General features: G+C 29.9%; 2 protein-coding genes across 2 annotated transcripts; one reads left to right on the forward strand and one right to left on the reverse strand.

Moving 5' to 3' along the window:
- LOC109357263 (methyl-CpG-binding domain-containing protein 11-like) lies at window positions 2,921-6,251 on the forward strand. Its single transcript, XM_019601091.1, has 2 exons — window positions 2,921-3,124; window positions 4,964-6,251. Exons 1-2 carry the CDS (start codon window positions 3,044-3,046, stop codon window positions 5,891-5,893), a joined length of 1,011 nt encoding a protein of 336 aa, XP_019456636.1. The 5' UTR covers window positions 2,921-3,043; the 3' UTR covers window positions 5,894-6,251.
- LOC109356458 (pseudo histidine-containing phosphotransfer protein 6-like) lies at window positions 10,658-12,781 on the reverse strand. The gene is made up of 5 exons (XM_019599779.1): window positions 12,631-12,781; window positions 12,347-12,477; window positions 11,341-11,484; window positions 11,005-11,077; window positions 10,658-10,873 (listed from the first exon to the last, which is right to left on the reverse strand). The coding sequence occupies exons 1-5, from the start codon at window positions 12,697-12,699 to the stop codon at window positions 10,820-10,822; spliced, it is 471 nt and encodes a 156-aa protein (XP_019455324.1). The 5' UTR covers window positions 12,700-12,781; the 3' UTR covers window positions 10,658-10,819.

The raw sequence follows: 13,093 nt of genomic DNA on the forward strand, positions 1-13,093 counted from the left end.
TTATGGTCCATAAGTTTAAAGGTTGATTTATTGTTTAAAATGACAATGTTAGCAAAGTTATGTTAAAAAAATGTAACATTAAAATAAGACAACAAATACTGCTAAGATAATGGTTCATGAATCACAAAGGTTATAAGTTTGTTAGTCATGTGTACTTGTATATAAAATCAAGAAACATATCCTATTTAATAAACCAAAAAACATATTTTTTTTCCTATTAGATTTCTCTTTTTGAATTAATTAAACATTATTCTATGAACAATGTTAATAAAACCTTCTTGATTTTAAGAAGACATTGGTGTCCTGTATAAAGGTTTTTTTTATCTTCGAGTATACTAAAAAGTCAAATGTTCGATTTCTATGAACGATATTTGTTGGAAAAGACAACTCTTTAAAAAAATATAGTTCCTTACCCAAATAATGAGGGATACCCTTAATTATACAAAAAAAACTTTTTAATTAAAGAATGTAATATATATACACTATTAATGCAAATATTTATACATAATCAATATATTATCAATCATTTATTTATATTACTTTTTTTAAAACTCAATGATGATTAAATATAAATGATACATAAGACTGACAATATATAAAATACTATGAATATGTTCTTTTTTCTTAATTAATTTTGTTTCCTACATATATGATAAGATGATCTTATTTTCAATATTATAATAAATGTATCATCAACATGAGTTTTATACACTGTCATTATATCATCATCATTAATTTTTTATTATTGTTGACTTTATAAAAAAATAATAATGCAAATGAGCAATAAATGATGAAGTGCATGCATGTAAATCTTTACACTGTCGGTATATACATTTTACGCTCATATTTGAATCATACAACGAGGCATTAAAATATAATATAGTAGCAAACAAAATGCATAGTGAATGATTAAGATATAGGCAAAGAAATGAAGCGTGGAGATGAATAAAAGAACATTCGAATTAGATTCCAATTGAGTAGGTGAGTTTCGTACCTCAAAGCACATTTTAATTTAGTTAAATCCAACAATCGCAACTTTAGTGATTAAATATTTCATTTTATTTATAGCATCAACCAAAGTTCGTGTTTATTTTCTGACATAAATTAATCAAAGTTTAATTTTTTATTACAAACATATTTTCCACTATTCATGACTACCTCTCCTACTAGTTCTAGAAATCAAAATATTATTTTTTTGGTTTTTCTAAGAATACTATTAGACCAACTTTTTGGTCTATAATTTAATTTTTTGATATTATTAATGATATTTTCTTATATTTTGAATAATAAATTAATTTATTTTAGATATATGACTATCTCTTTCAATAAATATTGCTTTCGAAAATCATATTTAAAATGAGAGAAAACCCAATACTAATAACAAATAGAGTATTCTTTTGGTAATGGAAACGAGGAAAGGAGACGCATGTGTCGGTGACACAAACTTTAGTGTGAGTTCCTTTTTTCTTGGACACGTGAATATATACAACCCTAACATGGATAATATAAACTAAGAGAATAATAGATAAACGATGTTATAGTGTTTTTATAATTGAAGTGTAACATTTAATATTTATGTGTTAATTGTTATTTCTTCAATAAAGTAATGTACATAAATGCAGTGGTGTGATAACTGGATCTGAAGCAGGTGGTCCGAACAGCTTAATCATTGATCGGACTTGAAAACGATCCTGATTTATAATTTTAATCGAATGAGGGTTGGACCACTTTGCATTGAAAAAATTTTAGTCTGACTGCGTTAAACTCAGTTGAACCGGAATAACTCGGAAAGTGAACCGATCGGTTCACTTACAAATTAAAAAAATTAAATACTAATTTAATGTTTTGTTTTACTCTAGTCTAAAAAAATGAAAAATATATTATTTCAATATAATTAAATTTAAATATTAATTATAGAAATTTTTGTATTTAATTATAACTATATATTTATATATAAAAATGATAAATTATATATGAAATAATCTGGTCAGACCAGACGTTTTAAATATTTAAACTGATTAAACCTAATACGGAAGACCTTCCAGTTTGATGTCTGGTCCGGGTTTCATAACATTGCATAAATGATAATAATTGAATACAAATTACTTTGATAATACATAAATATTAAATTTAAAATTAATTGAAGTGTCCAACAAGAATTTTTTTAAATGGAATCAATACTTTAATTTGTTTATACACTGATCTGAACTTGAATCTTAGTCTAGGTGTTAAGATTCTCTTTAATGAATATGTAAATTCTCATGAAGTTGTGTGAGTTTTTTTATTGAGCTCTTAAAACTTAATACACCTAAAAAATACAAAGAATATTTTTTTCCCTTTCTAATCTTTGTTTTGATACTAATAATAACTCGAGAAAGAAAATGACATAATTAAAAGAATTTAGTCCTCATAAAAAATAAATAACTAAATACATATAAATAAAGTTCTTCTGGTTAAAGATTTAATATTAACAAATATCTATGTTTCACTTAATCCTTAAGATTGAAGGTTCGATTTTTGGAGGCAATACTTATTAGAATTGACAGCCACGAATTCCGAAAGAGATTAGTTCCTTAAAGTGAAGAGATACTTTGATAATACCCAAAAAAAATATCTATGTTATGGTATAAAACTATAAACTCTATCCCATGAGTACACTCGAAAAGAAAAAAAAACTAATTTAAAAGATTCATATCTAAAATTTGAGTGAAGTCAACAAGTGTAAGTTCCCAATAATGAAGATCAGATTTACATTCTCTATCAATTATTGTCATATAATTAGCTAAAGTCTTCATCTTTCTAAGAATAAATCAGATAAGAACGAGACAAATGTCGAATTTTGATTGGTCTGTTCCCATATAAGACAACGATGCAGGTGATGTTATGAAACATAGATCTAGAATTTGAAACTAATAATAACAGTTTAGTTAGAAAAAGAAAACAAAAACAAAAAAGCATTACCCTAATTCGTAGGTACCACTAACCTTTTACATTTGCAACGGTTTTATATATTATATTCCATAAACTCATAACAAAACAAAAAATGGAGAAAGAATCTGAAACTGGTGCCAAAGATGAAATCTTATCTCTTCAACTACCAGCTCCAACTTCTTGGAAGAAATTGGTCTCTCTTAACCATTCCTTTTTTCTATTTTTGTAATTTAAATTTTGTTTTTCATGTTTTTTTTAAATTTGTTTGTTAGGGTGGTTTGATTTGTTAGTTATTAAGACTAATTCTGACTTTAATTTTGTGTTTATTTGTTTATTGTTTTTTAGTTTGAATGTTTGGAAGAATTTGGTACTGATTTTTGTTTCTAGGGTTTTCTGAAACGGGTTAGTTGCCTTGGAAATTGAAGTAACGTTTGTTGTTTTTTGTTTTCTTTTCTGAAGCTGATTCTACTGGACTAAATTGTCATTTTGTTAGGAAAGTAGTTTTTGCAGAATTTGGTGGTAATTTTTGTTTCTAGGGTTCTCTCTCAAAGGGATAACCTTTCAAATTGAAGTAACCTTTGTTTTTTTTCCCTTTTCTTAAACTGGTACTACTTGACAGAATAACAATATTAGTACCTCAAATTGTAAGAAAGTTTAATATCTATGCACTCACATGTAAGAATGTTTTACACTGGCAGCATACATATTAAACACTTACATTATCGTTGCTTACAAATTAAACTCATTTGTAAGCACTCGTCACATGAGTACCCCATGTTTTGTGAATTATCATTTTAGTTCCTGAAATCACATCAAATTCAGGTTAGCTCAATTTCTAGAGGAAGATGGAGGCCAAGAAAAACCATAGGTGAAACAATTAGGAAAAATTTAGAGATAAACTTTATCAATGAAAAAGATTTATAATTGAACATTATGACATCGTTTTATCCATGTTGCCGAGGTGGGGTTAAGGTTTGGTTGCTGTAATCAGTTGGGGTTATTAATACCTTGTAATCTCTCCTCTAAGTAAATGTGTAGGTATTTAGAGATAAACTTTATCAATGAAAAAGATTTATAATTGAACATTATGACATCGTTTTATCCATGTTGCCGAGGTGGGGTTAAGGTTTGGTTGCTGTAATCAGTTGGGGTTATTAATACCTTGTAATCTCTCCTCTAAGTAAATGTGTAGGTTCTATGGGAATATTTTTCATGTAAGTACTAGAAAATTCTGGTCATGACATGCTTGTAACTAGAAAATAAGGTTGTTTCTATACTCCATACTATGTTTCCATGGATTTGACGCTACCTTTATACTTTTTTTTGCTTTAAGTTGCACAGCTATGTTGTGCTAACAAGTGTTTCCATGTCCGACCCCTGAAAGGCTTGGTTGTTTAGAAAACTGTGGGGCGCGATTATATTCCACTGTTGCACCCTCCTATTCTAAATTTATATTTAGCCCACGGTCCTGCTACCAACTGCTGAGCTTTTCATTGACCTATATGATATTCTGTTTCTGGATCGCAGAAACCCACTTCCTAAGCTGATAAAATTGATATGAGATATGCTATGGAAACTCTTAAATTATGGGGTAGTACCAATGGCAATATTGATTGAGTAAGAATATTTTATTGAGAATGCTGTCAGACCAATTCTGGACTTGAGCATTTTGTGAACCAGTGCTTCACAACTGTAATTACGATTGTAATAATAGTTTTGGTATTTTATGTTATTGTCCACAGTTGCAGTAAATGCTACCTAACTTCCACCGCATCCGAAACCATATTTTGCCTATTATACAAAAAATTAATTCTATGTAGTTCACATTTCATTTTTCTCTTTCGCGCACATCTTTTACTGGAAGCTTGGAAGGAGAAAGTGTGGATGAATGTTTAGGTTTCACTGTTTTTGAACAGAATCAGTAACAAGACTGCATTGTTGAGCTTTACATATGAGATTGATAAACCTTACTCAATTACTTTTATGCTGTACAGAAATTGTTTTCTAATGCATTTTTGGTTTCACTTTGCAGTTCTTCCCTAAGAAGAAAGGAACACCAAGAAAAAGCGAGATCATTTTCATTGCTCCAAGTGGCGAGCAGATCAGTTCCAAAAGACAATTAGAGAAGTATCTAAAGGCACATCCTGGGAATCCTGCGATATCGGAGTTTGACTGGGGAACTGGCGAGACCCCTAGGCGATCAGCAAGGATTACTGAGAAGGTCAAATCAACTTCACCAGCTGAGAATGAGTCTCCAAAGAAGCGATCTCGAAAATCACCAGGTTCAAAGAAGAAAGATGACAATGAAACTGAACCCGCGTTGGAAGATGGCAAGGATAAGTTAGCTGCTGAGGAACCCAAGAATGCCGAGGATATTGAGATGAAAGATGTGGAAAAAGCTGATGAGGAAAGTGCAGATGCCAATAAAGGTGAAAATATTTCTGAAGAGAAGCAGCAACCTGAGGATGGAGATGATGGACAACAAACCAAGGAGCCTGATGTAGAAGATGCAGAAGTAACTGCTCCAAATGACACTGATAATAATAAAGCTGGTACAGAGGAAATTAAGAATAGTAACGTGGAAGTGGAAAATGTGATTTCCGAGGAGCCTAAATTGGTAGCAGAATCAGAGGAAACTGCTGGAAAAGCTTTGGATGATGTGGTCATTGAAAACCCTCAAGGAGAGACACCCGTTGAATTAGTAGAAGAAAATGAATTTGAAAAAGCTTTGAATGCTGTGGTCACTGATAACCTTGAAGTAGAGGCACCAATTGAAACAGCAAAAGAAAATGGCACTGTTGAAAATAAGCAGGAAAAATCAGATACTGTGATTATTGAGGCAAATGGGGTAGCTGAGAAAGAGAATTCCAATGCTGTCCCACCTTCATCTGTGGAAGATGCATATGTTGTGAAAGAAATCCCAATAACTGATGGAGAAAACACCACTCAACCTGAACATTAAATCAAGAAAATAGTATTTGGAACTTCATCAAATGAAGTATAAGCTGGTGAAATATAATTTACTAATCCCTAGTGGTGCCCTTAACTTTTGTAATGCTACTCAAGTTATTTACTTACTTTTTGAACTCTGGATGACTGTAGTAACCTTACTCTAAGATTTGTGTTGTATTAGGAAACTAAACATGTATCCCCTGATAGATTAGGTCTTCTGATTTTTCATAGTGCAGCTATGTAGATGGTAGACTTTTGTCACATTTGTGCAGGTACTTCTTGACCCATCTTTGAACTCTTTAAGATGTTGAAAGAATAAGTAGATGTGGGGTTTTAATTTTAATTATTGTTTGTTATCTTCTTGTTAAGTGTAAGACTGAACAAAAGTTAGATTTTGTCATTTTGGTGCTTGTGTTATTCCCCAATAGTAACCATTGCATTATGGATCTTTTTATGTCATTTTCCTTTAATGTGGTCATGCTGAAAAAGAAGCAATTCTCAATTATGCATAGTTAATTTTGTTGTAGCCAATGCATGGTTTTCAGATATCCCATGATGGCCAAGTTGCTAATTTTTAAACATATTAGGTTAGAGTACACTCACATTCATTACTCATAGCACAAAGAAGAATTACATACACAATTATGTAGCAGCTAGAACTAATCAAGTCTGCATTATATTAATCATTTTCAGTAGATAAATTGTAACTCTTCATATAGCCTCTATAGATTGGTGTAATACCTTCATAATCTGCAATTCATATAGTATTCTCAAGATATCTTCTGTTCAACAAGTAAAGTAGCTCATTGGTGATTGTTGTGTCTTGTATCAACACAAAAAACAATGTGTTGAAGCCTCAACCTTTATTTTAGTCAAAGTACCATTAGAACAATTTGTATCACATATCACAATATCCATCTAGCTAAATTTCTCATTACTAGGCCCCACATCTTTGTTTAACTTAGAGAGTCTATTAAATCACTCCAAGTTTTTTTATCTCATGCCCTCAATCTATCCCACAAATTTTGGATAAGTATCTGTCCCAAAATATTTCATAAATCATATCTCAAATTAATAACAATGAATGACATGTTTTAACTAACATGACATGTTTTTATTAGTTTGAGATATAATTTAGGACATATGTTCAAAGAGCATCATTGAACCTTCAATTCTTTCAATCGATCCCACAATCATTCACTCTCATTTAACTGATCTCTCACTTTCTCATTTAACTTATCTTTTCATTGCATTGCATGAAAGGGTTTTGGATCATTTCATTACAACAATTAGGGGTGAGACCGGGTTGGGACGGGTTAAGGCTTGTCCTTACCTGATCCTAAATATTGACCGGGTCACTTTTTTGAATCCGGACCTGGCCCTAGAGACCTGAAGCTAACCCGTCTCTAAATAATGACCAGGTCAGCCTTTGAACCCGACCCTAGACTTGATTAAATATAATGCATACTCATTTTAGATAAAGACTTCTCAATATTATTTATTATTATGACTATGTAGTTTGATATATAAAATATGATATGTGTATATATATTATTAATCATGTATATATTATATAAAAATTAAAGAATAAATGATATTTTCGACCAAAAGGATATCATTACTCTATACACATGTGAGTAGAAACATATACAAACATGATGAGCGAGTGACCATGGGACGGGACGGGTCGTGACATGCTTGGTCGCGACCGACCCTAAATATTGACCGAGTCTATTTTTTGAACCCGAACCTGACTCTAGATCCCATCAGACTCAACCCTATTCGAATCCAATCATAATTAGGCCGTGCCGGTTAGTGGATAGGACCGGGTCCTACTCACCCTTAACAACAACCACATGCAAGAATCAGAGTTGATCAATGTTGATTGGGGTTGATTTACATGTGAATTTGGTAAATTGGTTACTGATTATTGTTTTTTCAATTTTGTTGGAATTAAGGTTTTGAATGCCAATTTTTTTCCAGCTTTTTTTTATTGAATTTGTTCATTTTCATTTTGCTCTTTAAAATTCCACTTAGTGAATTTTAGTCTCTTCAATTTCAGTGCAATGTAATTTGTAATTTGAGGGTAATTTCATTCCGCCTATTAAAATTATTGTTGTTGCAACTTGAAACCTTCAATCTCTGCCTACTAATTTCAATTTTCAATATTTTAATAAAGGAAGCAGAAGATTTGTTCCTATTTCATTTCATGCCTTATCCCAAAATAGAGAAGTTCTTCACCTTTCCCCAATGGTAGGTCAAAGCAAAGAAGGTTCTTATTTCACTATGAACTCTACACTTTTAGTATCGATATAAAAAGTATAGTTTATAGTCAGACATGAACCTTCTTTGCTTTAGCTTATCAAAATTTATTTCAAGGTTACTCTCCCATGCCGCAACTATTATTAAGAGTGAGCATAAATTGGGTTGAGTTATGTTTTTTCTTATTCGACCCTAAAAATTAATTGGACTATTTTTTGAACCCGAATGTTAACTTGATCCTAAATAATCTTTGAGTTAGCTTTTGAATCTAAATTCAACCCTAAATCCAATTAAATACAATATATTCTCATTTTAGTTAAAATATTATACTATTTTTTATTATTATGAATATATAATTATGTAAGTATATATATATACATGCAAATATTTTGTTAATAATTATATGATGAAAATATTAGAGAATCAATAAATAAATAAATATATATATATATCCTGAATAATTATGCTTAAGCGACAACAAAATATAATTAAAAAGTTAAAATTATATTGATAGTTAGGTTGTTGAAACAAAATGCATTATTTACTTTGGGCTAAAGAGATATAATTACTTCGTAAACAATTGAATATATAGGTACGTACAAATAGGAGACATAAGTAACCATGAGACTAGTCGAATTTTGTCATATTTATCCATTACTTGACCCTAAATATTCATCAAATTTAATTTTTGAACCCAAACTTATATCCAATAAAACCTAATTATGTTCAAATCCAATCGGGTCAAACTAGACGAATAGGTAGGTTCATGCTCACCCTTACCTATCACAATATTAGTCCATGCAAGAAGCTAGACCTAGTGGTCCAATTCATGGAGCTATACTAACCCAAGTTCCTTACCTAAGGAATGTTCACTGTACATGAGAAATAGACTACACACCTTTCTTCAGTCTTTACTGCATTATTATGTGTTTACCTCTGCATACAAATTCACTCTTGGTCTCTCTTTTGCACTGACCTACCCAGAAATAGCTTCTAGCTTTTGCTTCAATTGTTCTTGTACTTTAAGGTCAACAATATAATTTGAATATAGCAACATCAAAATGCCCCATCTTAAAATAATCAATTTTATGTGTACATTTTCTACTGATTTTTTTTGTCAAAGGTTATTGATACATGTTATTTCATGTGTGATTATAGAAAGTGCTGAAAAAGAGAATAGACCTTTACATGTGATATGAATGAATGAATAAATATGTCACAATATCTATAGCTAGGTTCTTGGTTTACATTTTGAATAATATTTGCAGATGATACATTGCAATCACTCTGAACATTTTTGACCTATATACATAGATAGATTCTCCTAATTAACAAGTGACACAAGGAGATTGAATTAGGTTCTTCTAAAGTATTGGAAAGTCCAATACTAAATCAAGATGATGACATGTAACATAATTTTTTTTGGGTATGACCAATGGTATCCTTTACCCTATGAACTAATTCATTTCGATGTGCGTGATTGCTTCTCCCAACAAGTGTCGTTCACATGAATCGAACCATTGATCTTTTGGTCATCCTGATAATCTAATATAATCTTATACTACTAAACCAACACCGTGTTAGTATATAGAATTATTTTTAGTCATCCTAATTTTAAATTAATATTCTAATACTGGAGAATCGAATACCAGATAAAATTTCGGATACTTTTTAGTAGAGGGGAAAGCTTTGGAAAATGTTGTAATGCAAGCTTCTATTGTTTGGTACTTGTACCTCTTATGAGATGAGAAAGAAAGGGAAAGGGATTCTATTTCCCTAGTTCTATGGGTATCTTTTTCAAACTTCACACTACTAGATTGATTGACATGACTCAGTTTTGGACCTTGGTGTAAGACTTCTTTTACATGGCAAGAAATGTAAGATTCTTTTATGAAAATTTTCAGTGATAATGTGGAATAAAATAGTGGAGAAGTTATTGATGCTCAAATTTATTTTTAATTTTCATTTTCCATTCAATTAGTCATAATTTTGTTTATTTATGAGAAATGTGAGTAGATAATTAAAAGTGTTAATGAATAGTATTATACTCATAAATAAACATAATTCTTTTCTAATTTAGACAAAGATTATTTAGTATAGTTTTTATGTTTTGAAATTTTTTAAAAAGAAACATTAAGTGTAAAGATTTCTAGACAATCATTAGACCATCTACCATTTATTTAATATTATTTTTTTGCAATGAAAAAATAGTGTATAAAACTCTTGTATCGTCGGTATATGCATTTTTTCCTTTAATTATTTCGTTATCTTTCTATTAAATATAAAAACACTATATGCCATAACTACTTCCATATAATTATTATTCTTTTCCAATAAATTTCTTTCTCTTAGCTAAAATACAAACACATGATGCATAATTTGTATGAGTAGTAAACATCAAAACACTAACAACTTTCAATAGATTTGATCCACTTTTGTTGAAAAAGTTAACATGCATACAGCGAAGCACACTGCAAGAAAGAAATATCATAATACCATACGTACATTATAGATTCCAAAATTCCAACCAAGTACAAAAGTTTAGACTAACTTGGTTTCTCTATAATTGGAAAGGCGTGCCTCAACCTCACAAAAATGGAAAGAAATTTAAAGGAATAAAAATAAAATCTTAGAGAAATTTCATATTTCATATTCCATAGTTTCATTTTCTTTATTAATTCTGAACTGGGTACCTCACTCTTGCTGCCAAAGCACGTTGCTGCTCTATCTGAAAATTAATTATCATAGTATTATATACATAAGGTATCATAAATTGAGCCCTAAGTTTTAATAATAATAATAATAATCATGCATGGCTTAATAAAACTTAGTATATATAGCTGATTAATGAAACTTTACTTGGAATAGTTCATGTAACTTGTTCTTGAGATAGCAATATTCATGTTCTAACATCTCCAACGCTCGCATACATCTGCAATTAGGTAAAGGTTATTAAAAAAGAGACATTTAAATATGACAAAGAGAAATAAAATATTTTTACTACATATAATTGTGACCATCCAAAATCATATATATTAAGTGAATATTACTTGATATAAGTGATAAACATGAAGGAATTCATAATATATGGGAAAACTTCTACACTTCTACAATTCATAATGTATAGTCTTGTTGTTTATCGAGTGATTCAAATATAGTCTGATGTAGTTATAAAAGTGATAGATTGGCACACACCCGACAGGGTTGTTCTGATGAGTAGCAGCTTGAAATGAAATGCAAACATTTGTAACTCTCTTAGCACCGATGCTTGAACTGCTTCCAATCAACTCATTCAAATGTATTCCTATTCTCTTGTACTCTGATAACTCCTTTTCCATCCTACACCTCATTCTTCATTATTATACTCATCATCATTATTCTATTCAAACTACTGCTACTCATTATTTTATTCATATCCCAATATAAGTTAATGTTTAAGCTCATTATGACATAATAATAGTTTTATATCTTCATCTTGTTGAATTTGATTGTTATTATTAATGAAAAGACTTGGGTATATACATATCTATATTTATATATGGACAATCAATAAAATTTTGATATACATTAAAAATTAATTCTACTTAAAATTTAATCTTAAATGATAGTACACAAAAAATATAAACACGTTATTATTGATATAGTAAAAGTTTGATATGTTTTTTTATTAAAATATATTCATTTAATTTAATCATATTTCTCATGGTTAGGAGTGATCTAATTTATTTTAAGGTTTCTAAAATATAAGGAAAAAAAAGGTAAGGAATGAATTTCTCAATATAAATTTGAAAAGGTACAGTTTAACATTTCTGCTAAAATAATAGCTAGAATTAAGAAATGAATTTTGTTTTAGCTTATAGTAGAAGTTTGTTTTTCCCCATAAAAAAAACATTATAACTTCTCATCATTTTGAAACCACAATCTATATCAACAAAACAAATTATATACAGTAATGATATATTATTTTATAAAACTTATCAGATTATAAGGAAAAAAACATGTGGCAGAAAACACAATCAAAAATTTTATTTGCTTAAAACAATTTGTAGGTAGATTTTGTAAAAAAAATATATACGATTTTTCTTATTTATATATAAGAGAGCAACCGCATTATAAGTAGCCTGAATCATAGTAAAGAGAATTGAAAATGTAAATTACAGAAAATGAAGATAATAATAAGATGAAGAAGATGAATACGTACAACAATTCTCTTAGATTCTTGAGAAGTTTCTCAGACTCATGAAAATAAATGTTGACAACCTCAGAAACAAAGTTAGGAGATGTTTCATCTTGAAGCTGGTGAAGCTGCAAGAATTGTTCATCCAACACTCCCTACAACATCAAATAAATATTTACACATAGTAAATTAATAGTATGATATTTATGTATTGTTGAGTTTTATACCGACTCATACATTACAATGTCGATGTATACATATTTTTCTGGTAAATTAACCTTAAAACATGTTGATAGTTGGTGTTGTACCTGATGGAAGAGGAATGAGAGGAGACGGTTCATGTCGACCCACAAGAGGTCTGCACCCAACCCAAGCATCCACACTGGGAGACCCGTTTTGACTGATTTAAGGACACACCTACCCTCTACCCTATACTCTTCTTCACTCTAACTCTTAATATTAGAGTTGCAACCAATTAACCATGACTTTCACACTCCCAATGGGGTTATATATAGTTTTTCAATGAGAAATGAGGCAAATATTGAAAAACTTATGAAAGGATAGTATAAGAGTTTTATACACTGTTAATCTATTTTCATTATTGATTCTATAAAAAAAATAAGAGTTTAAAATCTGTGTACTGATACTCTCAACACATCATCCATCATAGATTTGTAAAAGTCAATTGTAGTTAACATATGAAATGATAGAGATTTGTTAACATGTGTAAAAAACACTTACACTATCAGTATGTATATATTAAATCCAAAA

This window comes from Lupinus angustifolius, chromosome LG09 (genome assembly GCF_001865875.1).
Source record: "Lupinus angustifolius cultivar Tanjil chromosome LG09, LupAngTanjil_v1.0, whole genome shotgun sequence".
NCBI classification, from domain to species: domain Eukaryota; kingdom Viridiplantae; phylum Streptophyta; class Magnoliopsida; order Fabales; family Fabaceae; genus Lupinus; species Lupinus angustifolius.